The sequence below is a fragment of the Taudactylus pleione genome, unplaced genomic scaffold, assembly GCF_031769625.1.
Source record: "Taudactylus pleione unplaced genomic scaffold, aTauple2 ptg000313l, whole genome shotgun sequence".
Lineage (NCBI taxonomy): Eukaryota > Metazoa > Chordata > Amphibia > Anura > Myobatrachidae > Taudactylus > Taudactylus pleione.
This window is the reverse complement of record NW_028284714.1, coordinates 4,808,555-4,832,560: the sequence shown is the minus strand read 5'-3', so window position 1 is coordinate 4,832,560 and position 24,006 is coordinate 4,808,555. Positions and strand designations below refer to the sequence as shown.

The window sequence follows — 24,006 nt, the reverse complement described above, 5'->3', positions numbered from 1 at the left end:
CTCGATTGGGTTCATGTCGGGCAAACATGGTTGCCACATCATTTGGCGTACTTCTCCAGAATGCTCAAACCAATTCTGGACAACTTGTAACAGATGACACAGTGCATTATCCTGCTGGAAAATGACATCGTTGTGGGCTTATATGAAGTCCATGAAAGGCTGCAAATGATCATCAAACAATTCAACGTAGCGGTTACTGGTCAATGACGTGTTCAGGCGGACAAGTGGACCCTACCCATGCCCCATGGACACACCCCACTCCACTATCGAACCACCACGAGTCTGCATGATGCCTTCTTGACAACTGGAGTCCATGGCCTCATGGGGTCTGCACCACACCTAAACCGTACAATCAGCCAAAACCGTACAATCAGCCAAAATCAACCATGACTCATCGGGCCATGCCACATAATGCCAGTGCTCCAGAGTCCAACTAGTGACATCACAAGCCCAGGTGAGGCACTGTGTCCAGTGTCGTAGTGTTAACAGACACTTTGGTGGGTCTGCTGCTCCAATATCCCATGGAAGTTAAAGAACATTGCAATCACCTGCTGGATATGCATCAGGTACTTCCTGCATTGAATGTGGATGTGATTTGAGACAGTGTTGCTTGTCTATTACCATGACAATTCTAGCCAGACTACGCTGGTCGCGATCATTAAGCACCCATAGTCAGCCACTGTGGTGTCCACAGTTGGTGGTACTGCCTTCCTTGAGGCATTCCCACTACACACATGACACCATAGATTGAGGTATGTTGAATATCCGCACTACTTCGGAAATAGAATGTCCCATCCATTGGGCACCCACTATCATGCCCCGTACAAACTCCAATAATTCACGTTACCTTGCCAGCAGCATACCCGGTGTTCAAACTGACTTACGAGATGTCAGATTACAAGTGATACAGGTCTGGACATTTCCAAGACGTCACAGTACCGGTGATGTCACTACCTTTACATACTACTAACTCATGACTTTTGGCACTTTAGTGTATATACAACTATTCCAAAGGGGCACCAAATAAGGTGACTATGTAAATGGGTTCAAAGTATAATTCAATGTCAATATTTCATATGTACCATATACCACTGGACCTTAATAGTTCACACCTTTTTGTATCTCTGGGTAACTTCTTTAAACTCCAGATAGAGGACTGAAGAGGTATGGTTTCCACTTGCTAGATCCTGAATCAAGACCCTCACGCTGCATACACCCAACAAAACATGCACTTCTCTGTTATTCCAATAGTTTTCATTGTATAAAATATATATTTAAAATAATCTTTATTGACATATAGTTCATGCAATTTTTAGGCCATTTTTAGGGATATGATGGTATCCACTTGCTGCCTCACCCTTAGAGTGTGAGCTCCTGATAGCTGTATCTCTTAATCGCGGTCCGTCCTGAATACAGATGTGTACTTACTTATCTACGCCACCCAGTACAATATGCCTGGAGTGAGTGAGCCGCCAGGTCCCTGCATCTCTGCTAGCGTAGGACACACTGGGAGACTGTGCTAATTTGATACTGTATGTGACACTGGTATATCTGTGTGCAACTGAGACTAAATGGAACTTGGTGTGGAAAAAAGCTGCGGCCACTGTATCGTAAAACTTCGTATGCTGATTGAGAGACTCAGATGTACAAGTATCACATATCACATTGCGACTCAGGCGCATTTTCGGCAAAAAAAGACACAAAAAAGATGCCCAGCGCTAGCAGAGGGGCTGTTTGGTGCAACTGCAGCAAAGACGAATATATATATATATATATATATATATATATATATATATATATGATGATAATCCGGCACTCACCCCAGCCTCCACAGCATGCCTAGGTGCCTCTCTGGTAGATAGATATAGTATATACAGTGGTGAAAGGATGGCACTCAGGGTCTCATCAGGACTTCTAATAAATAACAGGCACAGCCAGGATATATAGTCAATGTTTCAAAGCGTTGGCTCTTTTATCAAGACATGCAGTACAATGAACAAATAGAGACATAAATACCTGTGTATCCACCAAGTGAGAGTCAAGTTCCCGCCCCTGCCACACACACTGGAGTCCTGGTGACATCATCAGTAAGCGACGACACCCGGGATCCAGCAGGAAGGTGTGGTTAGGGCTGTGCATACCATTACCATAGTGACAAAAGAAACTAAATTAAAAAACTATATAAAAAACGGAGGCATAATCATACATAAAGAGCAGCAGCTACAGATAAACTTATAGAACATTACAGCGGCTACTCAGAGGCGCACACACATCAACCACATTGTATGCAATAGGGATAAATGTTAAATATGCACAATCAAGTAGAACCATGTAAAATGGATCTGGGTGCTGGACACTCCAAAATATATGGTACTGACCATAAATTAACTAAGTGTAACAAACTACTAGGGAAATAATGAATATATCACCTATACAATAGAATAATTCCAGCTATGGAAAAAATATTATTAATGCACTCTCAAAGAAAAAGATCAAAAAGGAACTATGGAGGCAAAAATGTACAACGACAAACATTAGCAGGTAAGAGGTAGAATTTGATTCAGGCCCAGCGGGTGAACAGTTTGTAAGATATGTATCCATTTAGCTCCGGCTTGCAATAACACACGTCCATGATTGCCTCCCCTTGGATTGGGTGGGATCCAGTCTATAATTTTATACCGGATAGAAGCAAGATTGTGTTGAAAATCTCGGAAGTGGCGTGCCACCGGCTGGTCAGAGTTCTTTCCTTCAATAGCCGCTCGTATGCTGGACCTGTGTTGAGACATCCGTTCTTTCAACTGTCTAGTGGTTTTGCCCACATACAGTAGGCTACAAGGGCATTTGATGTAATATACAACGTAGCGACTTGTGCATGTTACTGGGTATTTTATTTGAAAGATTTTGCCGGATCTTGGATGTGCAAATGAGTTACCTATTTCAAGTTAACTACTGGTGGTACACCCAAAGCATCTATAGTTACCAGCTTTCCTGGTGAGGAAATCGGTGGGTCGTGGGGTAGTGAAATTGCTGATGTCATTGTGCACAACAATGTTTTTTACATTTCTCCTTCGCTGGAATGATAGTAAGATGGTGGATCCTAGTAATGCTGGTAGCTGTCGGTCAGTAGATACTATGAGTCCACACAATTCTGTTACCTTGGTCCTTGCTTCTGGCAATGGTTAGTGCTTCATTCCTTGATACTGTAAGTGCTTTTTCTTTGGCAGCTTTCAAAGTTTTATAATGGTATCCTCTTTTCAGGAATTTTAGCAGCATGCTCTCAATTTGTATAGTCGCATCAGCTGGGTCACTTCAGATCCGAATAATCCTTAAGAATTGTGTATACTGTAATGACCTATTGAGGGACAGGGGGTGATGACTCCCAGCCTGTAGTTCGGTATTACGGTCTGTCTTTTTGAAGTATATGGATGTCTGTAACTATAAGTTGTCATTCATAGTAACGGTGACGTCCAGATAATGTATGTTGTCATAACTTGATTCAAAGGTGAATTTGATCGGGGATTCCTTTGAGTTAATATCTGACATCAGTGAAATGAAGGTATCTTGTGTGCCTGTCCAAAACAAGCAGATGTCATCGATGTAGCGTGAGTATCCCACTATCTGTTGTTCAATACTTGAGTCTGAAAGTAAAAAGTCTTTTTCAATAGCAAACATATAAATATTGGCAAAACTTGGTGCCACGCATCTGCCCATTGCGCATCCAGAGAGCTGGATGAAGATCTTACCATCAAATAAAAAATAGTTACACATTAGCATTAGGCGTACTAATTGGATGAAAAAATCTACATCAGGACCAGAGTATACAGGGAGATGCATAATGTATCTGTGGACTGCTTCAATACCAGGGGTTTGTGGGATACTGGTATATAGACTTGTGACGTCTATTGTGCACATGAGATATTTGGCAGGTAAAGGTGAAAGATATTGAAGTTTAAGCATGAATGAGGTGGTGTCTTTCAAGAACGTTGGTTCTTTTTGTATCAACGGCTGTAAGTAGTGGTCTAAGTACTGCGAGATATTGTAGTATAGGGATTCTCTTGCCACAATGATTGGCCTCCCAGGTGGAGATACAGCGTTTTTAGGTAGCTTCGGTATGGTGTATAATACCGGCATCTTGGGCCAATCTTGTGTTAGAGCATCGTGAATCTTAGTGTCAATATTATTATTATCCACTCCCATCTGGAGGATTTCATCCACTTCTTTTATGAACAAAGGGGTGGGGTCTGTAGTCAGCTGTTCATATACATTCCCATCTGACAGTTGTTGGTATATTTCTGCTTTATAGGCTAATAAGTCCTGTACAACTATCCCCCCACCTTTATCGGCGGGGCAGATTGTGATGTCCCTGTAGGAGCCCAGGTTCTTGAGTGCATGTCTTTCGGCTGCTGTTAAATTTTTCTTGGTTGTGCATTTCAAAGGTGTATTTCTATCAATCATATTATCCATATAGTTGGTAAAGCTTTTGATGTTGCTATTGAAAGATTGAAGAATGAATGACGATTTCTTGTATATTGGAGGCATATCAGTTTGTATGGGAGATTGACCATAAACTCTTTTAGCCTCATGCGGCAGTCAAATTTAAATAAGTCCACTTTATTCTGCAAACAATCCGGTGCCTGAGTAGGCACAAATGACAAGCACTTGTTCAGTACACTCAAATCATCTTTGGTCAGAGTACGTGATGAGAGTTTGAATACTATCTCTTTTGTAAGATCCAGGGTGGCACGTGTGGCTACCCCTAAAGGGGGTCTTTGGCTGTTGGGGTGAGATGCCCTGTCTGCACATTCTGTTCGCTGGAGGATGCCGCTCCGCTGGAATTGTTAGTTTCAAATGAAAACCTTCTTTGTTTCCGCAACTTAGGTCTCCTATCCCTATTGGGTCCGCGGTTGCAGGCCCAACTATAAACCCCCCTAGGGGTAGCCACACGTGCCACCCTGGATCTTCCAAAAGAACCCCCACCAGGCGTGGAGGTCAGTGGGCGTGGCAGGCAAAAAAGGAATCTGAAACGTTGACTATATATCCAGGTTGTGCCTGTTATTTATTAGAAGTACTGTTGAGACCCTGAGTGCTATCCTTTCACTACTATATATATATATATATATATATATATATATATATTTATTATATTCACAAAAACTTTTTTTCTATGGAAAAAGGTGCCGGTACTCAGCAAAAAGGTACCAAATGTATAGCATTTTCCACACTCTAGATAGGTTTGCAGGCACTTATGTTATTAGTATCTGAAATCATTCCACTGATTCCTGCCCGTTACTGCAACAAGTTCTAAGGGCCTGATTCAGAGTTGTACACTTTTAGCATCGCTGCTGCGTCCAAGTATGCCAAAATATGCTAATGCGTCAGGAGGCATCTTCTGTAAATATACGCCTAATGTCTGCTTCCATGATCCGCTGATGCGTCCGAGGACGCAGCATCGAATCACTCTGCATGAACTTTGGCCATCTTCAGGTTTCTCAGGAGTACTAGTGTTTTCACACACCTGCAGCCAGTGAAGCTGTGTGCAAAAATGCATCCACTGGGCTTCAGCCCACCCAGAAAATGGGGCTGACACATCCTCGTTTTCTGTGACACTGCCTGACATCACCATGTTCTGCCCTAAATGGCCGCAACCTTTCAATCAGGCTGCGGCATCCGGGCACTGCAGAAAGAGACCTGTACATTTACAGTACAGATCCTGCACATGTGCAGATCTTCAAACATTGGCATTGTAGGCAAACCATCAGGCTTGTGTACAACTCTGAATCAGGCCCATAGTATAATATTGCCAAATAAATCTAATAACAGATTTCAGGCTTTGGTTTAGTGCTGGGCTAAACCAGTGGCAATAGGAGACTGACACCTATAAGTGTCATATTGACAGAAATTTGGACAAAACTTGGGCTATTTAGCATTTTAAAGAAGGACTTTTATTTGCACCGTTTGCTAACTTTTTTATTATTTATATTATATATATATATATATATATATATATATATATATATATATATACATACATACATACACACACACATATGTATACATATACACTCATGAATATAGTCTGGATTTATATAACTAATGGAAAATATAATAATGGATACAATTCAGCTTTTTATATACAAGTCAAAGTAGGTAGCCAAATTCAACAAGAATAATTTTAATCCCATTTGATACCGGAATTTATGTATAATTTTTACGAATTGTCCTTTTACTATAGTGTGCTATGATGGACACCCAACCCCTGTAGTTAGGCTTATGGCTCAGCAAAAGATTTCTCATGCATCACCTGACTGGAATAGCTCAAGTTTTATGCTCTGACACAATGTGTTAGTTCATTGTTTTTTTATTTTTGATATCACTTGTATTTTAAATGCCACGTGTATTTGATCAGGTCCGCAGTGAAGAAAAGAGGATGTAACCTGTATATAAGACAGTGCTGATCCTTGCTGCTTGTAGCCTTTCCAAGTACTTGCTACAGTTGATTCATCTGTCATGAAATGCCACAAATTAGCCCCTTCACCTTTCGTCAGTTTACAGTGCAGTTTTTGTTTCACTATTTTTCTGTTTTTAAACTATATTTATCTTACAGCTTGTTAACATGCAATAACAATAGTTAAAGCTATCCATGTAATACAGACTCCTTCTTCTAAATCTGGTACCCACTTCCGATGGTTCTTAATGAGTGGCATCCAATGAGCAGCAGGCTGCCTGCCAATTCAGGAGATATAGGGAGTACAGTGCAGACATGATTCTAGTGTTAGGTATCATAAGCAGCAGGGTAATCCTGGCTAATTCTTAGAGCATGGTGGGATTTGGCTGGTTATGACTAATACTAGAATTAGAATAATAGAAAAAGGGACAACATTTTGCACTCAGTTATGTATAATCCACAGTAACTCTAATCAATGCGTGTACCACTAGTGGTCAGCAGCGCCATATGTGGCAGCATTTAGCAATTTTTAGCTCATTTCAGCACATGTACTGTCACGAACATATTTATATCTGCAGTTGCTACATGGGCGTTTCTAGGTGGCATCCAGTGGCGGATCCAGAGGTGTCCTTCCAAACATCGCCGGCGGGACTCACTGGCAGTTGGTGTTGCTCCCCTATTTGAATTTCCCCTATTTCCAACTCTGGAACCGCCACTGGTGGAAACAGGATTTTTTTTCTGTTATGCAAAGGGAATGGTTTATTTTTCTGTTACATTTGAGAAGTAGACCCTATATTCTTTACACATGTGCTATTCACTGCAATAAACTATTGTAATCTGCAGGTGGCACCAGGAGAGAGTAGAATCATGGAGGGCTCTGGGCAGAGAAAGCTGAGCTCTTCCAACATTCAGCTTAAATAGTATCGCAAAGAGGGGCAATGTTACGGTTATCTGTGATATTAGGTTTAAAGTGCATTCTAAGTATATATTGTCCAAAAAAATCACATAAACCCTAGTGTACAAAAGAAAATCCTCAAATACTTAAAGTAAACAAAAAAATACAGCGTAACACCTAAAACATGAAATTTATATGTACATTGTAACAATATGGCATTTGCACTGGCAACTGAAGCAATCCAATTCCAAGGAATTATGCTGGGACAGGATAAATGCTCTCTCTGATCAAACACAGTAAAGGCTGGCACAATGGTTTGCATTCCTGTCTCACAGAGCCAGTGCGGTTTTTCTCATGGTACACAACATTATCAGGGGATGCAATCGGGAAACCGGCTGACGTGATCCTGACAGCCGGCTTCCCGACTGCTTTATCCCGACGTGGGTTAAATCTAGACGCCTGTCATTTTCCTGATGCCGGGAGACAGGCGTCCGGCATCCCGATTGAGGGGATGCCGGGCACTGCGAGCGGACAGCCGCGGCTGGAAGGAACTAGGTGTAGCGCACCCGGGGGGGGACTTAGGGTTAGGCACCCCCCAGGAGGGTTAGGGTTAGGCTAGGGGGAGGGAGGGTAAGGCACCCCCTGGGGGACTTAGGTTTAGGCAGCGGGGAAGGGGGGGGTTAGGGTTAGGCACTTATAAGGGGTATTAGGGTTATTCACTTGGGGGGGAGGTTAGGTATTGCGGCCGGCGGTATTTCATACCGATTCCCATTATCAGACCTTTCTTTTTTTGGTATATATATCTTTTTTAATATAACTAATTCCGAAAGCAGGATGAAATCATTAGTCATTTTAGATATGGATAAGGCAAGTGTCTGAAGACTTGTCCAGAGTAGGGAAGATAAGGTAAATCTTGTATCAGCACCATTAACATTGTATTAGAGTAAAGAGCCCCATTATTGTCTGAGTACTGCTACCTTTTTTCATATAAAAAAGCACTGCACACAGTAAATCCTTTTCTGACATTCTGACCAGAGTGCAGTCTGCATTGACTTTCTGCACTCGCTCTGTGTTTGTGTGGTTTCCTCTGAGCTGAGCTCTCTGGTTTCCTCCCACTGTGCAAAAACAAACTAGTAGGTTTATTGGCTTCTCAATGAACTAGGGTGCTGGGGGGTGGGGGGAGGGTAAGAATATGGGATGGGGACTGATGTTTCTACATAAAGTTTTCTGACTTTATATTGCTGATGAATATGTCAGTGCAATGTAAATTATTTAGAAGAAGAACCTTTTGATTCCCTGGCTAGCACAAAGTCAGATACCTAACCATTTAATGGAAGCAAAAGCAAATTCCCAATTGCAATATCAGCAATCCATTACAATTCTGTTAAATTCAAGGTAACACACAAAACACTCTGCAATAATTTGCACTTTAGAAACATGATAGAAAAATGTAGTTACACGCCTACCCCCTGTTCATCCAACTTTAGTAGCGTTTCTGGCACTTTGGGAGAGTTGGACGCCAATCGCAGATTTTGCAGGCTGACTTCTGGCACGATGTATTCCAGAAGCTTTTTGGGGGATATAGCTCTTGAAGAGTTTGGTCGAATGGATGAAGGAAAGGCTTCCTCTAGTATGGATCCTCGAAGAGTCTTCAACTACAAATGGAAAATAAAGCAATAATAATAATAATAATAATAAAAATACACACTACACGCAAACAACTTTGGCAACATGATAAACACTGAAAGTAGACAGTAGTAACGATCTAGCTGGCATTTTACAACTTCTGAAAAATCAGAATATGAAAGATGACATAATAGTCAGATTTTATAGAAACAGTTATTAAATTATGTAGGACTGCTGTGAAACTTCTCTATAAATCCAATAAATGTTTACAGGACCTAGGACAACATTCACCTTAACATTGCAATATTATAGCAAATTATACTATATAAAATATAAGCTTGTAGTGTCATAAACTGAGATGTGTGACATTTCTATGGATGTTATCAACTTAAAACTTGGGAGGAGATATATCAAACCTTTTAAAGAGGACAATTGGAGGTGTTGCCTGTAGCAACCAATCAGATTATAGGTGTCATTTTATATTAATGTAGTAAATGATAGCTAAAATTTGATTGGTTGTTATGGGAAACACCTTCACTAGTTCTCTTTAGAAGGTTTGACATATCTCCCCCTTGATCTGTTTCTGAATTTCTACTAACTGCAAGCAAATAACCAACATTATAGTTCTGTGAGGTTTTTCCAATTATTGCATTTTTCAAACACAAAACAAAAACATCTATAATATTACTATGGTTATGTGAGTGCATTTTTGAATGACAATAGTAAAAATAAAGGAAAACAGATAACAAACTTTACCTCAGTTGTTCGAAATATAATCCTATAATTATATTGCATTCCTTGGACACCTTCTCTCTCATCCCGTCGCAAGCTTATGGCCAGAGGCCCCAGTCTTTCATCAACTCCAAAAAAGTTCTGATGTTCTAGCAAAAAAGAAGGGAACAGCAGGCCAGTCATGTACATTACTGGTGAATTAAATATAAAAAATACAGAAATTAGTGAGTGGGTGAAAAATTATAGACAAAACAAATTGGTAATTTTACTAACCTTTGCCATAAAAATACTTTCGGTAATATAGTGCACCCAAGTCTTGATATTCCACAAAGTAGCTGCTATCCCTAATTCTTTCCCTAGCTTCTTCTAATACAGATACAGCTGCATTGGGACCTCTAACAGGACAATTGATAAGTGGAGCATTGAGAGATAAAACAGAAGTAAAGTTCCATCCTTCATCTTTTTGGCCCTCTGCTTCTTTTCCTCCCACCTCATTGCGGAAATATGGACAGCTGAGCAGGAGCTCATTATCTTTTCCATCTCCCGGGTCTCCTGGATCTTCTGGGGAGGACAGAGATCTTCTGGGTGAAGAAGTACAAGTTCTGATGTGGGAGGCAGCAGAAGCTCCACTTCTCACATTCTTTCGACCTTCAGATTCTCTCCTTCGAAAAGGATCAAACAATATACTTTGGATATCGTGGTGAGCAAAACTCTTTGGTCGAGGGGTTACCGGATCTCCTTCAGGGGGCTTCTCCTTCACTTCTTGGGCCGGAGGCCCTTGGCTGTTCCCAGCCAGCCCAAGCAGTATGAAGGGATCTTTAAAACGTGGGGCAGATGGGCTGCCTGTCCCTTTATCCCGAAGTTCAAACTCTGATTCTGAAAGGGAACGTGCCCCACAGTTATGTCTATTATTCCCTGTGGCTATAAGCGACTTTGAGTCATTTGAGCTTTTGTGAGGGGATGACCGAGATGGGGGTTGACGCAATTTACGCACAAAAAGGTCATCGGACTGCATCTCATGAGGAAGGACTCATTGATGTTATTTAAAAGGTTCCTGGTTTTCAGTTGATCGAAGGTGTTTGATTATAATAGATAGTTTCTTTTCTTTATGTTTTTCACTAACTTTGCTTTGTCTTGTCTTCCATGTACTAGTTGACTTTGGATGGCTGATGTGCTGGGTTTCACTATATATCACCTGTGTGCAGTATTTGATGATTACCTTTCCCTGTTTGTAGAAAACTGCTTGCTCTCAGACATTATGTGTCGAAATATCTTTCTTTGCAACTTTGTCTCAGTTCCTCTTTTCTTTATATTATTTTCCTGTACCGTACTAGCGGCCCTTTGCTATCTTGCTTTGTTTTTTTTGTGTTTTTTAATGCTCGTAGTTCCTCTTTTTATTTTTTCAAGTTGGCTCTTTACTTTTTTGCATGCTCTCTCTTTGGTAGTTTCGTTATTCTTATTTGTTCCCATGTGCTTTATGCTCTGTTAAATATTCCATGGCAAAATGAAGAGACTGCAGCAAACAATCTATCCTTCCCCCATGCAGACTAATCCAATGTAAAGTACACACAAAAGGCTTCAGATCTATAAAGAAAAAAAAAAAAAAAAGAGATGAGCTATTTAACAGTGCTTGGAGGAACAATGACTTGTAATAAATACAATATATTTTAATTAAACATTTTATTAGATGATGTATATCATTGTATCAAGTACAATTAAATTGGAGTTGTTAAAGGGTTTTCAATATTAAGACATATATACCCCTTACTAAAAAATTTTCTGTCTCAACAACAGTACAGTATGTTGGCATCCATCATTCATTACACTTAGCAGGGAACAGACACACACACTTATTTAGCTGGTACAGTATCTCTGCCAATCAAATTTGGCAATTACGGGAGATCCAACTTATCCCCTATAGGGCTTGCAGAGTTGAAGACAAGTCGGACGTAATAATTGCGTCCATTGCACTAAATGTGTCTAATTGCCGGTATGTAGAATGGTACGCCTCTGTATGGCCAGATCTCCGGTTTGGTTCCATAGCCATCATCATACATGCATTCTTGCACCAGCCCTGTTCCTGGAGTGTATTACAGCCTGCAATTCTGTCTACACATTCTCAATAATCTAAGCTTACAAACAAATGCTTTGTTACCACCCAGTTACGCTTCCTCAGATGGAAGTGCAGAGACAACAGAGTTGCGTATAACTCAGCATCAGTCTATGCTGCGTGCACTCGGCTCCAGGGTGTGTGCAGTGCGAAAATGTGCAACACAAATCCGCAAAACTGACTTTTATTACGGACATGTGGTCCGTAGCGCCGTACAGAGAGACTTGCATTGAACTCTACAGCAGCCCGACTGTCAGATGTCTCCTGTATGGTATACTATATAATAGTACTATTTATCTTTATTTACATGGTGCCTTCATGCTACACAGCACTTTACAGTCCCTGCCCCAGTCCATCGGAATCGGTATGCAATAACGGCGGCCGCATGGCCGGCAGTTCGATTCCCGCAGCGTCAGGCCGACAGTGGAACAGATCCCGGCAGCGGCAGCCCGACAGCGTTGGAAATCCCGATCGTCCCCAGGTAAGTATGAATTAACCTAACCTACCTCCCTAACCCTCCCTTAGGGGTGCCTAACCCTAACCTCCCCCCAAGTGCCTAACCCTAATCCCCCCTCTAAGTGCCTAAAGCTAACCCCCCCCTTCCCCGCTGCCTAAACCTAAGTCCCCCGGGAGGGTACCTAACCCTAACCCTCCCTCCCCTCTAGGCCTAACCCTAACCTCCCGGGGGGGTGCCTAACCCTTAGTCCCCCCTGGGAGCCATAAACCTAACCCTCCCCCGACCCACCCCCCTGCGGCTGTCGCCGGGATAGGACAGTCGGGAAGCCGGCTGTCAGTATAATGTCAGCCGGCTTCCCGATTGCATCCCAGTCAATCTAACAATCTATATTCAATACCAAAACAAAAAAAACACCTACCAGTAGTGTAGCATTAAAGACCTCTATTGGTAAGTGAAGGGATTTAGTACATGGGTATAAGAAACTGGAGATCTCCCCTACAACCTTAACAAAATCTGAGATGTCTGCCATTACAGTATGCCATTCCGTAGAGAGCCAAATAACTTATAGACAGGATGGCCCAGGGAGTGTAGAAGAATTTATTAACAGCCACAATTTAAATTTACATTTAACATAAAGTGTGCAATAAAAACAAATAGGTTTGGTATCAAAACATAAAAGTGATAAAGCTTATCTGATATCTCAAAATGACTCCATAGTCTGTTCTCCATTTACCAATTCTTCTTTAATAAAACAAATTTACCATGAATGGTCTAAATCAGTGGTTCTCAACCTCAGTCTTAGGTGGGAAATGAATTAGCCGCTGGGTTTGCAGCGCGGGAAAAGACTCCGGGGTTCAAGCCCGGAGCTATTTAATTAATCAGCATTTTCCCCACGCATTAACCCATAGATCCTAAACAAAAAGCTGAAACCTATAGGTTTCCCTGCGCGTTAAATGTAGAAGTCTGCATTTTAACAGGTCCTGAGGCTGTGAGGTAAAAACCATCCTTTGGGGCTTAGTGCACGGGGTTCCCTCAGCGAATTGAACCGGGCAACGCGTACAATTAGCTGTGGGGTAAACCCCATGGCTAATTAAATTCCCCTCTCAGCCAGCTCATTGGCCAATGTACCAGCTGGAGCGTACTAATTAATCGATGTGTGATTAATCTAGTCATTCTAGATGTTGAGATTTGTATAAGGCTTTTTATTTACCACACCTCACAACATTTGGTGCCACACATACCATGACCCCACATCACACAATCTCCACCTCCATCTGACCATTTTTCCACCAACCACTTTCCTAAAGGGATGACCCACTGCCCCATAAGCCCATCAAAGGTCTGTGAATCTGCAAAGTTGAAAAGTGTGTATATACTATATAAGGGGTTGGGTACGGGATCACGCGGGCAGGATGCTGTCGTTCAAAATACCGGCAGCAGCATCCTGACAGTCAGAATCCAGACAGAATTTTGTAAGTGTTATAACTCTAACCATCCCCCTAATCCTAACCCACATTTCCTGCAGCCTAACTCTCCCCCTAGTGACTAACATTAAACCTAATACTCACCATCGGAATATCAGCGGTCAGGAGTCTGGAGCAGAAATTCAGATTGTTGTCGGGATTCTGGCGCCGGGATTCTGACCGTCGGCATCCTGACTGTCAGGATGCCAACTACATCCCCATTTTTGCTGTTGCTGCACTAAAACTATCCATTGATACCTAGTAAAAAAACACCATAAGAGGGCAACCACCGCACATGATATTTTCATAATATAAAAGTTTGGTATGGTTTTTACTAAAGGACAGGTAGCTTCTGCAATGTGCTTCACAACTGTTATAACAAACAATCAAAGGACCATTCATACTTACCTTGCACATGTTTGTATGGTATCTGATTATTTAAAAAAAAATAACAGTAGATCATGTTTCCTTTGAGGACTTACAAGTGCAAACAGGCCGAAGTGAGGTCAGCACAGCTTTTGTTGTTGTTTCTGGGGAGTCATAACCTTGTCACTAGATGAATAGAATCACTGTAACCTGCTCACTGATCTTTCTTGTACAGAAAGTATCCATGACAAGGGACATTTATCAAACTGTTGTCCGATGCTCTTAGAGCTTAAACAATGAGTAACCTAGAGCTTTGGAGAAGTGCACAACTTTGTAATAACTTTATAAAGCATGTCTTAGGGGTCAATCCAATTCCATACGAAGAGTGCGAGTTGCGGCTGCAATTATTTTAAAACGTCGGCAACGGCATCGCGTCTCGCACCCAGTTTGCTCGGAGCCCTATGGGGCTGTAAGCATTTATGCGATTTCGGGTTGCTGGCAAGCGCGCCCATTGTCGTGGTGACTCACGCCTGCGAGTACTTTGCATGCATTGCAATTGGATTAACCCCATCGTATAAATAATATGCATGTTACATGTATGGCTGGCTTATATATAACAATACACATCATGCACGCTTTCTGCAAGTATAATAAGAACAGACAATACTGAAGTAACTTCCTAGCACATTACTGTTGTGAATGAAGAGGTTTAGTACTCTGCACACAGTTAGTGTTACATCACAAGCTTTTTTAAATAATAATTTACGAATGATTAATGTTTTAACAATACTCACTGTAAATGTGACAAATCCCTGATTAACCATGAGAGCTGCTTGTTGTTTTTTTGGGGTTGTTGGATGACTGCTAATATGAGAATTAAAGTAGAAGTGTTTATCATGGTAATCTATATCTACTGATGAATATTTTAGGCATTCAAGCAGGGCAACACACAGCAGGTGCATGTAACACTGCAAGCAAGTACAAGCCTTTAGTGCGTGATGAGATTGTTCCCACAGATCAAAGCTAGTACTACATAAAAAGATTGTGCTGATATACAGCAATTTATACGTTTGAAGAAAGAAAAATTTAATTTTGATATGTTTGCCTCAATCTGACATGTCCTTTGCTGTAAACCTGTATGCCTATGTACACACTACTATGCATATGAAATGTAATGGTTTTATAGGCTAGACTCATTGGCACTGTAAGTGTAAACGCTGAAAAGACCCTGAGATGATAAGAAGTCAGGATGTAGAGTTACAGAAAAGAAAAAGGGAAAATACATTGTTGTTTCACAGAGCGTAAAGGGAAAGAAATGTTACCTTGAAACTGTCATTGCCCCAGTCTTGTATATGAAGTGAAGAAACACAGAGCGTGAGACAAAGGAAAACAGCAAAAGGTTGTGGTTCATGATGGGGAACTGAAATTCGAATGAAATATAAAGCAGGAACCAACATATTTAAACATGCATAAACAGTGCCATAGAATCAAGTCTAAGAGTAATGTGGGTTTAGCAGATACCTCAGCTCCTGGGAAATGCAGATATGGACTGTGTGAATTCGCTTCCAATGCAATTTCTCTTATTATCCCTGGGGAACACAAGAGCTCTAATACATGGCTGTGGAAATGCAGCTTTAAGTTGTTGCTTGTATTCATTTATTTTTTTATTGGATTGTTTAATATTATACTTTAATTCTTATTTGTACTTAGTATCACAAGAGAATATTGAAACAGCAATTAAATATAGTTTTTGTTGTTTTTTTTAAAATAAAGCAAAGGACCTCTTTAGATCTTTGGATGGCAAACAAGTATTGCTGCTTCAGGGTTGTAGCTCTCAGCATTTCATGTGATGGCAGATGGGGTAGTAAGAGGTGAAGGCTGTCACAGTACAATGGATTGTAAACGCCTACCCTCCCAGAACATCAGGGAGACTCACATATTTTGTGGAGTCCCTGCAGATTCGAAAAGAGAAGGTCACCCACCTGCACCTCGCCTACTTCCTATTTAAATGAGAGTGACAGGAAGAGCAGAGACTAGCCTCTTCGTGGCAATGCAAGGGTGAGGCAAAACCAGCACAATCATACATTGTCCACTTGCATCTCCCCTCCTCTTTAACCAAAAGTTGGTAAGTATGACACAGAACAGACACAAAACACATTGGGCCAGATTCAGATGTGGACACAAATGACATCACAGCTGCTGTGATCTCTCAATTGCTAACATATGCTAATGACTCACTCGCCATCCAGCGCTTAGAGACGCCCACTGAAAGCATCTCACATCCGCCGCTCATGCATAAAACTGAATACATCGAATGCAGGTCAGGCAGCCATCAGCCTTCTCAGTAAGTCTAAGCTGTTGCAGACATAGCAGGTCACTAGACACTCAGAGGGCTCTCCTGCTGCAATCAAGGACGCAGATGCCCAGAAAACCGTGTTTAAACGGTCTGACACCTAATAATTTTTCTAATCCCCCATTACCTCCCCCACATGCTGACTACCTGTCACTCACTTTGCGAGTAAAACCTGTGTCAGAGAAATCGCAATTCATTTGATGCACGTGCGCAGTGCGGCTTACAAGCATGCACAGTGGTTAACAATAGCTCAAACTGCGTAAATATCGGCATTGTGTCCACATCTGAATCAGGCCCATTGCCTGGCTGCCAGATACAGACACACTCAGTCTGCTCCACAGACACAGGCTTACAGCAAACAGCATATGATGGGAAGGAAGGGGAGAAGTCCCAGTGAAAACAAAATCAATAGGAAGTTCCAAACCTTCTCTGCTCAATACCTTATGTGCCATGGCAGATACATACAGTACAGTATAAATCTTTAATAACATTCTCAAGACACAAGCCAAGCGGGAAAGGGTGCTGTATTTAATAAGCTGCCCTTTATAACTTGCCACAGTGATGATGAGTAAGAAAAAAAACACACATTTTTATAGAGGGCCCTGACCATACTTTCCTATATTTTCTTAGAATACTGAGTGAATGAGCAGTAACGGATTGGGACAGATGATGCTGGATTGAGAGCTGGATCGGTTTGAGACCGATGTTGATGATTTAAAGAACTTGATCGATTTGAGACTGATGTTCAAGAATTGAGGAACTGAGGGCCTGATTCAGCTTTGGGAATAGAGTGAGAATTAGCACTTAACTTTGTACCTGGACAAACCATGTTGCAATATAATGGGTGCAAATACATAACATTTTTTGCATGTAGTGTAAATACTGGCTGCTTTTGCATGTAGCCCACAAATACTGCACAGCTTTATTACTACACTGCACTTAAGATGTCAGTTTGGACACCTCCCTACCAAATCTAAATCTTTCTGCACATTCTAAATCTGCCCCACCTGCAGTGCAGCATGGTTTCACCAAGATGATCAGTTACTGCTAAATCTCACTCTGGCCCTGATTCAGAGCCGGACGCTCTGACAGAGCGCTCGCTCTGAATCAGGGCCGTCCCTCCTACTTTTTGGAGCGGCCTCCTGGACGCTCGCATAGTTGTGGGTGACCACCCACAGCTATAACGAGCGGCCAAAATGATGGTCGCGATGGTCAAGACCATCGCGACCATCGGGCTTGCGATGAGACCCTTGCGGTAGGGTCTCGCTGCCGCAAGCCCTGGAGTGCTTTTGGCTCTATCAGAGCTGCTTGGCCGTCGCTATACGGGTCTCGCGCATGCGCACGACGGAGCAGCCTCCGTCATGCGCATGGGCACTTGGGCACTGAGCGCTCACAAGTGGGTCTGAATCAGGCCCTCTATTTCCAAAGCTGAATCAGGCCATGAGTCCGATGTTGGAAGCATCAGATGTGTCCGATGGTTGGAGGTATTGGCTGGAACCGATGGTGACTGTAAGAACAAGTCTAAGTGGTAAAAACCAGACTGGTGTGCAAGATGGTATAGGAGACTTGTTTACCAGATATAGGAACTGGATATAATGGACTGGAACCGTTCAGATACAGAGTACCTGGGAGCTCAGTACTGAGCTGTAACTTCAGCTTCAGCAAGAAGTGACGTTGTACTGGCAACAGAGGCCAGTCAGGAAATGGAATTTATAGGGGAGGATACCAAGGGATTGGATGCTGCGATCAGCTGGTCTGGGATCAGCGTTCTGAGTGGAGTAAGAGTGTCAGGTGACAGAGTTCAACATGGCTGCGCCCACACTGTGGTTTAGGAGGGAACTCTGGTGTGCAACCAGAACCTGTGTGCTATCAATCTGGGAAAACACGCTGTGAGCAAGAGGCTGCGGAGAGCCATCTCCATGCTCAGTAACAGGACGCTGAGCGGACGGGGTAGGAGCACCACAGACAGACCACAGCACCAGCCGGGAGCGATGTGCAGCCTGAGCGGACCTCTGTGCAATCCTGGACAGGCACCGGAGAGGTAAGAAAGTGGTTTTAATATCCTGGAGCGTTACAACTATAGCATATACAATTTCGGTTATCACAGCACAGGTTAGTTTTCCTTTTAGTCTTAGGGCCTGATTCAGACCCATTCGTGAGCGGCTGCCCGCTCGCAAGTGGGTCGATGTTCTGCACTGAGCATGCGCACGACGGAGGGAGCTCCGTCGTGCGCATGCGCCAGACGCGACGAGCGTAGGACTTTCCTTCGCTCGTTGTGTCTGATCAAAGGGGGCGTGCTGTCGATGTTGATTGACAGCACGCCCCCTTTGGTGGGCGTGCCGGGGGCGTGCCTCCCTGACGGGGGCGTTCCCATGGGAACGCCTCCCGTCAGAAGCCGGCCCACTGACATCACTAGTGATGTCAGTGGGAGTGATTTTGGCTCTGATAGAGCCAAAATCACTTCGGGCCTTGCGGTTGAAAACCTCAACCGCAGGCTCCGGCTCGCAGTTTCGATGGTCGCGATGGTCAAGACCATCGCGGCCATCAAACTACACGCTCGTATAGGCTGTGGGTGGTGACCCACAGCTATACGAGCGTCCAGGAGGACGCTCCATAGTTATGGAGGACGGCCCTCATTCAGAGCGTGCGCTCTGCTCAGAGCGTACGGCTCTGAATGAGGGCCTTAGTTTTTAGCAGGTTCTGCTATTTTCTGCAATGTTTTCCATACTAGTTTATGAATGTAGTCTTTACAAGGGTTGATTCACAAGAGACAGGACCACTATTAACTAAAACTATGCTGCCAATTTACTTTTGTTCACTGATGCTACAAACATGATTAAAGCATTTAAGCATAGAATTTTTCAATAAAAAAAAAACTGCAGCAATAAAAGTACTTGTTGGCCGTCACCCATCATATTCACAATGTTACAAATACATGTTACAATTCCACAAATGCTATATGGATTAGCGGACACACATTTCAAAGACAATTTGTTGACTTCACTTAATGGACTGTAATTTGAGGATATAACTTACCTTACAGTGCTCGAGCAGTCTCCATGCATACTTCTTACTGTAGTGTAACATTGTTAGAATTATTATTTTTAAATCCTGAAATTCCTCTGCCTTAGTTTGTGACCTTGGACCCAGCCCTCAGAACTCAAAAGAATCAACACTTTTTAATTTCCTGTGCAGTTTAATGAACCACTAAACACAAAAACATAACATAGTGTACATTGTTCAGTGTCCACACATAAAGAAAACAAAATAAATCCCTTCCTTACAATGGCATGGAGTATAACAAATTTGTCTACAGCAACTGAAATAGTAGTCTGCAAACTCGCGCCATGCAAGGTAAACAGAAAACTTTTCACAGTAACAGGGTATTGGAGTGTAAGTACAATACACAACATACTATACCATAAGTACATAACGCAAGTACCAAACATTAATATCATAGACAGATAACAAGGGTAAGGGTTGGGCAACTCACTGAAGCTAGCAGGATTTACGGATGGGAATCATTGCAGTATCAGTCATCCTGTACCCAACGAGTTGGCGACCCAACAAAGTTAGAGTCACTGAAGGAAACAAGGGAGCAGAGCATTGGTAACATGGCGTGTACTAGGGAAGAACAAGAGGGAAGAGGGCCCTGACCATACTTTCCTATATTTTTGAACTCCTCTCTGGGAGAAGACGGGAGAGAAGTTGCAGCTGGCCCTGAGGGGAGTCATTAAACCATATGTCATTAAATCCTGCCTATTTCTTAACATTATACCGCGGCATGCCTATACTATATGTGCGACCGTGGGTATATACACGAAACCGCTACGTTAGTATCACAGCCGCTGGTAGTGTAACGTAGCATTTTGCATGCAGATAGAGCCGCAGTCACACAAACAGAATATAGGAAGGCCGCATATCATTTTAATCAGCAGAAGCTGCTTGGGTCCTATTCACATAACTGTGTGAATAAGACGCATCTGAAGGTGAAAAGTTGCACAAAGACACGCTCGGTGCTACCGGGTCCCACAGAGCTCACGTGTTATGTGTAGCGCGACTTGTAGCGTATGGAGGGTAGATGTATGTGGACACATCTAGAAAATTCATATATATATATATGAATATATAGAGAGAGAGAGAGAGAGAGAGAGAGAGAGAGAGAGAGAGAGAGAGAGAGAGAGAGAGAGAGAGAGAGAGAGAGACAGAGAGAGAGAGATGATGCTTTCATCAGAGATGGAGCTTTTCCACATTTTTTCAGGAGTTGCAGCCCAGTGATAGCTATCAATGAATGTGTCACGCTCCGGCCCTTAAAAACCACTTTCTTACAACTCCGGTGTCTGTCCAGACTCGCACAGAGGTCCACACACGCTGCACATCGCTCCCGGCCGGTACTGAGGTCTGTCTGTGCTGCTCCTGTCTTATCCGCTCAGTGTCCTGTCACAAAGGATGGAGATGACTCTCCGCAGCTCCTTGCTCACAATGTCTTCACAGCATGATTGCAAACAAGCTGCACGCCAGAGTTCCCTCCTAAACCACAGTATGGGCGCAGCCATGATGGACTCTGTCACCTGACACTCTTCCTCCACTCAAAGCGCTGCTCCCAGACTAGCTGATCACAGCATCCAATCCCTGGGGATGATCCCCTATAAATTCCATTTCCTGACTGGCCTTTGTTGCCAGTACAACGTCACTTCTGCTGAAGTTAGAACTCTGTGCTGAGCTCACAGGTACTCTGTAGCTGAATGGTCCTAGTCTGTTACATTACAGTTAAAACTCTGTTATCAAGTTTCCTATTCCATCTAACATTCCAGTCTGGTTTTACCACAGAGACTTATTAATTTTAAACTATATCGGTTCCAGCCGATACCTCCAACCATCAGTCCCATCCAATACTTCCATCATCAGTTCCAAACCGACCCAGTACTGCAATTCCTCATCATCAGTCCCAAACTGACCCAGTACTGCAATTCATCATCATCGGTCCCAAACCAATCCAGTACTGCAATTCATCATCGGTTCCAACCCGATCCAGTACTGCAATTCGTCAACATCAGTCTGAAATTGATCCTCTCTCTCAATCCAGCATCATCGGTCCCAATCCGATTCTGCCCATCTCTTTAGTATTATATATCCATTCCAACCTGCTGCTCAATAAAGACATTTACTGTCCTCACCTTCGGGCCCATCATCCTCTACAATTCATATTACTCCTCTTCAGCCTCTCACGCCTGTTCCGACCAACTCCTAATCTCAGGCATGACAGAATGTTTGCTGCAATAATCTTCACTGACTATTCAGTAAGGATAGCAAGTCCAACCAGCCTGATAGTTGCTATCACCTTCCCAAAATGGCAATAGCAGATACACCGCAGTAGAAAATAGGCTTTATTACTAAAATTAAGCATTTTTAATATTTTCTTAAATAATTTTTATAATTAATATAGAGAGCCAGGTCACACATGCCCAGAGGGGACCAGTACTAGGCAGCGAAACGGCGAGTCCCTTCTTACCATTGCCTGCCAGTATCGCTCAGCTCACCCAGCAAAGTCTATTGTTAAATTACAAGGTGATAAATAGACTACTATGTTTAGTTCCATACAGTAATTGTGTAATTACACATAAATGACCCATAACAAGGGTTATCAAAGCAATTACAATCTACATGCTATAATTAATTCCATCCAGGGAAAGCATTTTTTTCATCCATAGTTCCTAATAAAAATCCTGGTTTCTTAATTACATTAAATAATTAAATATTGTACATAGAGACTGTAATTTGGAGGTAAATGTTTCAAACTTTCTAAAGAGTGGAGAAGTGGACAAGTGGATTGCCCATAGCAACAAATCAGCTTCTACCTATCAGAATGGACTTGATAAATCTTAGCTAGAAGCTGATTGATTCTAGTGTTCATTCTAGCACCCTGCACCTGTCACGACCTGTGCAGTTCCTCTTTCCTGCCTGGGGTTTCACTCTCTGCTCTGGTGCATTTCAGACCAGAGTGTGTTAGACGCACCAGAGCTTAGAGTTACACCCCAAGCAGGAAAGAGGAACTGTACGGATTGAGACAAGTGCAGGGTGCTAGAATGAACAATACGTTCTATGGGCAACTTATTTGCTTTAGAAGGCTTTACATATTTCACCCTGGAGGAGAATGAAACTAGCGACAGAACTTCGCAGAATTTTTATAATGTAAGAGCTCCACCATTTATTTTATTGGTCGACAATGACAATATTTTGGGTGAGGGGTAAAACTACTAAAATAACAGTTAACAGTAGCACATCATTCTGCGATGAAATTGGTAGTTTTGGAAGGATGTGGCAAGCAACTATTTCTCATCACATTGTATCAGTACAGACAGCTCCAAATACCAATATCTTCTCTTTCCCAAAACAAAAGCCAACACAGCAACACATTAATTATATCTGTATCAACCTGACAAAAGGAGTTGAACTCCATCAACATGAGATTTATCATGAGCACTTGCTGAACCCTTTTGCTATCTGAATATCATAAGTAGCAGCACTTTACAGGTACAATTTCATTGGATTACAGGCCACACTGGCTATTGTACCTCTATACTTATATTGCCACATGCAGGATAAAAACAGTGCATTCTATATATACTGTAACTGTACAAAACATTGCTTAATCAACCGAACTACCAAAAATGTTGCAGAAACTGTGGGATTACACAAACGTATACTTCATGTAAACAGCATCATGTAGGCAGGTCAGTATGCATTATGTATCACTGCGCTGAACAATGAAGCACTTATTTTGTGTCATTCTGTAGCTGCCTAGTCAACTGCAGCCTCCACAACTGTATCATTATAAAACAATACCCAGGATTATGTTGTAGATAGTAACACGCTGAACTTTTACAAACTCTGCATTGTGAGCTGTTTAAGCAAAACACAAATATTCAATGTAAATAACATGATGTAGTAACATGAAGTATATCAGTGCATTTCTGATTGCACGTAGCTCTCTGTGCTCTGCACATACAGAGGAGAATAAAACGTTCTACACATCCTTACTGAAATCGCAGGTTTTTGTGAGGTCTTCATGTCGGACCTTTTCACACCTTTAAATGTGACCTTGCAACCAAGGCAATGTTTAGGAAAATAAAGTGAAATACAAAACCAACACCACTCTGGTTGCAGAAGTGTGCACCCCTGAAACTAATTTGTAGATGCACATTTTGCTTTTATTATAGCAGTATGTCTTTTTGACTAAGTGTCAACTTTGTAATTCTGTCCCACTCATTCCTGCAAATTGTGATGTGATCCCCTGTGCCCCTGATCCCCTGTTCCCCACCCCTTTAGTCAAGGGCTGGGGGAACCTTTTTTCTGCCAAGGGCCATTTTGATATATATAACATTATTTGCAGTCCCAGTCCAGGCCACGCCCCCCATGTGATGTCACAGGGGCGGGGCCACAATCGCCGGTGATTACAGCAATGCCTGGAGAATTCTCAGGATGCTCCGGGGAGCTGTAAGGACAGAGATGTGACCGTCTGAAGCATCCTAAGGACGCTCCAGGCGGCACTTCTGCAT

The 24,006-nt window shown here is 42.4% G+C and overlaps 1 protein-coding gene across 6 annotated transcripts in view; it reads right to left on the bottom strand.

Moving 5' to 3' along the window:
- SIPA1 (signal-induced proliferation-associated 1) overlaps positions 1 to 24,006 on the bottom strand; it is a 108,769-nt gene that overhangs the window by 43,405 nt on the left and 41,358 nt on the right. For 5 of the 6 annotated variants that reach the window (XM_088442526.1, XM_088442532.1, XM_088442530.1 and 2 more), the window contains exons 2-4: positions 9,972 to 11,282; positions 9,723 to 9,847; positions 8,807 to 8,995 (exon numbers count right to left, since the gene is read on the bottom strand). In XM_088442526.1, coding sequence (XP_088298652.1) covers positions 8,807 to 8,995; positions 9,723 to 9,847; positions 9,972 to 10,713 — 1,056 coding nt within the window. In that variant the 5' untranslated portion in view covers positions 10,714 to 11,282. Of the gene's footprint in view, positions 1 to 8,806; positions 8,996 to 9,722; positions 9,848 to 9,971; positions 11,283 to 19,940; positions 19,960 to 24,006 lie in introns of those variants that run through there. The other variant, XM_088442531.1, reaches the window with a different exon arrangement.